A 4,378-nucleotide genomic window follows, 5' to 3' on the forward strand; every position below is an offset into this window, starting at 1 on the left:
CAGGGTTGATAAATTAAGTACCAGTTACGCACTGAGGTCGATGTAATCGACTTAAACCCTCTGTCTGTCCTTGTTTGTCCCCTCTATGTTTAAGCCCCTTGCAGGTAATAAAGAAATAAGAAATGTTAGCATGCCAGGCGAAATGCTTAGCGGTATTACGTTTGTCTTTGTTCTGAGTTCAAATTCTGTCATGGTCGACTTTGTCTTTCATTCTTTTGAGGTCGATAAATTAAGTACCAGTTGCATATTGGGGTTGATCTAATTGACTGGCCTCCTCCCCAAAAATTTCGGGCCTTGTGCCTAGAGTAGAAAAGATGATTATTATTATTATTATTATTATTATTATTATTATTATTATTATTATTGGGATGGATTGGCAGAATAAGACCATTAGAAAAATGCTTTACAGTTTTTTTTTCCCTGGCTCTTTGTGTCTGAGTTCAAATCCTGTTGAAGTTGTCTTTATTTTTCATTCCTCCAGGGTCACTTAATGGTCTACTTGTTAAGTTCTGGGGTCAGTTTTATCAGTTTGTCCCCTTTCCTCAAAAGTCTTGGCCTTTCGCCTAAAAACATTCATTATTATTATTATTTTCCTTCCTTAGGTTCCCCTGCTAACACTGGCTGGTCACTCAGAGGGAATATCATCCCTATGTTGGGTGGACCGTAATCAAATCTGTACTGCATCCTGGGACCACACAATGAAGATTTGGGATCTGGAAAAAGCTGAATGTTTAACTACAATGGTAACATTTATTTGCTTTGCCTTTTTTGATTTTGAATTCATTTTATTTTTCTTGTTTATTGAAGATATTTAGGTATTTATCAGTGTACAGGCATGGCTGTATGGGAAGAAGCTTGCTTCTCAACCACATGGTTCCAGGTTCAGTCCCACTGCATGAGCAAGTGGATTTTACTATAGCCTTGGGTCAACCAAAGCCTTGTGAGAGGATTTGGTAGACAGAAACTGAAAGAAGCCTGTCATATATATATATATTTGTGTGTGTGTCTGCCACCACTGCTTGATAACTGGGGGTGTTGGTGTGTTTATATCCCCGTAACTTAGCAAATGAGACTGATAGTATAAATACTGGTCTTTATAAAATGGTACTGGGGTTGATTCATTTGACTAAAATTTCTTAAAGGGTGTGCCCCACCATGGCCACGGTCTAATAACTAAAACAAGCAAAAAATAAAAGATTTGTATACCAATAGTTTACGCTTGCTATGTGAATGAATTTAGATGTGAGGGAGTTTGTGATTGTTGAGTGAATAGAAGAGTGTCAGTACGACACCCATCCCAAAGCAAAGGGGACATCTGTCCAGTTCTCTGTGGCCAAGAGATGACCGCTACTAAAGCACATACTCTCTCTCTTTCTCTGGTATAAATAAATAGAAGTCGGTTCTTTGCATCTCTCACTCTCTCTGGTAAAAAGGGGTTGAGTGTTCCTTTATCTGGTGTTAAAAGAAGTTGTCTTCACCTGCCCCTCTCGAAACGGATTTATACGTTTCCTTCTGTGGAGTCAAGGGGAAACTGTCTTTCTGCATGAGACAAAATGAAATACTTTGGTTTGTCGGTCTGTCTTTGAAAATATGTGGCTGTGTGCCACGAGCAAGAGCTTACGGTGCCAACAAGTGTTCATTCTCTGGAGAGAATGTATTTAGTTATTCATGTGAGACTATTTTCTAGAAGAGCAGAAATTCCAACATCACTCTCCTAGAAAGAGAATGGGAGTCCATCGGACTTCTTAAGGATTTATTATCCATTATTTTGGCACAAGTCCAGCAATTTTCACATCATTATTCATTAGCTGACCTACAACACATCAATAGTAAGCCTGGAACTTATTCTGTCAGTCTCCTTTGCTAAGTGACAGGGATATAAACACACCAACACCCCCAGTTACCAAGCAGTGGTGGCAGACATACACATGCTATTAAAACTGTGGGACGTACGAAGGTGAGTACAGAATGAGTATATATTACTGTATTGAGAGGCTGCAAAGATGGGGATGTGGCACAAATCTTTTTTACCTCAGTTTCAACATCCTATTTTAGTAGAAACAAAATGACAACCATGAAAGGTGTTTCCTCAACAAAAGTAAAACCAGTTTACACCCACCCACCCACACACACTCTCTTCTCTTCTGTATTTTTCATTTGAAAGACTTACGTGACTCTGCTCTGCCACCATCATACCCAACGCATGTCAACTTATTCTCACCATTATCTTTGCAGCAAGGATCAAAAGTTTTCCTCGACCTTGCTTATTCTCCTCTGAACCAATTGATTATCACAGGATCTGCTGATCGACACATTCGTCTCTGGGACCATAGAACAAATGGTTTGTGGCCTTTCCTTATCTCTCTATCTCTTTCTCTCTCTATCTCTCTCTCTCTCTCTCTCTCATATATATCATCATCATCATCATCATCGTTTAACATCCGCTTTCCATGCTAGCATGGGTTGGATGATTTGACTGAGGACTGGTGAAACTGGATGGCAACACCAGGCTCCAGTCTAAATATATATCAATGATTCACATTTATTTTGAAGTGAGTTGTGAACTGCAAAATGCAGGTGTGACATTTTTAGGATGTGTGATTTGGGTAGTAAAATGTGAAATGTAACATTTCTTTTAGGCTATAATAGTATGGATATTGTCTGTTGTAGAGTGGGAGATATGAGATATTTGATGTGGTCTGTGTGGACAGCAAAGATATATATGTATGTTCTTTCATTTGTTTTTTTTTTTTAATGTGTAAAACTCTCTCTTCGTATTTGATTGTGTGTGTAACTCTCAATCTAGTTATCTTCAAGTTCAACGGTGTGTGTGCAAAAGCACGATGATGTCATTTTCTGTTTACACGTGCCAATTTCTGTTATTTTCTTGTCTGCAGAGGGTGCAATAGTCAAGAACAGTTTCTCTTCCCATCGAGGGTGGGTGTCCAGTGTATGCTGGTCACCCAACAGTGAAAACCACTTCATCTCAGGTTCATATGACATGCTATTAAAACTGTGGGACGTACGAAGGTGAGTACAGAATGAATATATTGCTACAAAGCCCCATCCATTATTTTGGCACAAGTCCAGCAATTTTCGCATCATTATCCATTAGCTTAGTTAATCTCCATACTTTATTCTTTAGGACAATTATGTAATGGAAATTAGGAACTTAAGACCCAGATATCTTTTATCGTTGTAAGGTTAATGTTCTTAATTAAAGGTGCTCTCAGTGGTTTCAGGCCTGGTTGTCTGGTTAATAAGAAGCTCACTTTACGACCATGTGGTTTCGGTTGCAAAGCCTTGTGCAGCATCTTGGACATTTGTCCTCTGCTATAAGCCCTGGGCCAATCAATGCCTTGTGAGGGAATTTAGATGACAGAAACTGTGTGGAGGCCTGTCATGTATAGACATACATGTGTGTATCTCTGTGTTTGTTCCTGCTCCCCACTTAGAGGTTCAGCAAAAGAGACTGATTAAATACATACCAGACTTTAAAATAAGTACTGCAGTCAACCTGTTCAACTAAACCCTTGAAAATGGTTCCCTAGCATAGTTGCAATCCTGTGTGTGAAACAAATAAAAGATATGGTGACCATCCCTGTCTATGATGGATGCCAATAACTTACTGCTATACAGAAAGGTTAAAAAGCATGAATATTAGTTAGAACACCTCATTCTACTCCCAGTTTTTTCTTTCCTTTCTTATAATTCAAACCTTTAACAATTTATTTAAACCAGCCACATCTGGCCCAAATATTCTGAGTTTATGTTCAAACTGGTCAGATCTGGCCTTTCACACCTACCTTACAATGTCTTCTAAAAATAAACACTCGCATCATTGCAGTCTCAAAACAGTCTGAATAAATAAATATAACATTTGACAGAGTAATCTGAATGCTAAAGGTTGAAAGACTATTCTTGTATTGTTATTTATCTGTTTTATACATTTGTGTTTTTTCCAGTCCAAAAGCTCCACTGTATAACATGACAGGTCATGAGGAAAAGATTCTTGCAGTGGACTGGTCGATTCCTGAACTTATGTTATCTGGTGGTGCTGACAAACACATGAAGATATTTCACCACACTAATGCCAAAGAATTCATTGCTTCATAATATTTTATTAAAGAATTAAAAGAAAAACAGTTTTTCTTTTTGATTTTATTATTTATAGAATTCTATTAAAAAGGTTTCTTTGCAGCTGTTGATATTAATCCCTAATCCAGGAACTGCCATTTTGATTTAAAGTTGTTGCTGGCATAAACAGTCATCAGTTTTTTTCCAATTCCAGATTTTACCTTAGAAAGGGTCACCGAGTTGAAAGATCCGTCTTGTGGGTGTTGTTATGGCAGAGGCTGTGTAGAAGATCAAAATAACA

The 4,378-nt window shown here is 38.1% G+C and overlaps 1 protein-coding gene across 1 annotated transcript in view; it reads left to right on the forward strand.

The window, feature by feature from the left end:
* LOC106882734 (ribosome biogenesis protein WDR12 homolog) overlaps window positions 1-4,143 on the forward strand; it is a 57,859-nt gene extending 53,716 nt beyond the window's left edge. The window contains exons 11-14 of the mRNA XM_052970944.1: window positions 603-743; window positions 2,236-2,341; window positions 2,898-3,030; window positions 3,966-4,143. Coding sequence (XP_052826904.1) covers window positions 603-743; window positions 2,236-2,341; window positions 2,898-3,030; window positions 3,966-4,116 — 531 coding nt within the window. The 3' untranslated portion in view covers window positions 4,117-4,143. The remainder of the gene's footprint in view (window positions 1-602; window positions 744-2,235; window positions 2,342-2,897; window positions 3,031-3,965) is intronic.
* Window positions 4,144-4,378: the final 235 nt, after the last annotated feature.

This window comes from Octopus bimaculoides, chromosome 9, assembly GCF_001194135.2.
Source record: "Octopus bimaculoides isolate UCB-OBI-ISO-001 chromosome 9, ASM119413v2, whole genome shotgun sequence".
In the NCBI taxonomy this organism is placed as follows: Eukaryota; Metazoa; Mollusca; class Cephalopoda; order Octopoda; family Octopodidae; genus Octopus; species Octopus bimaculoides.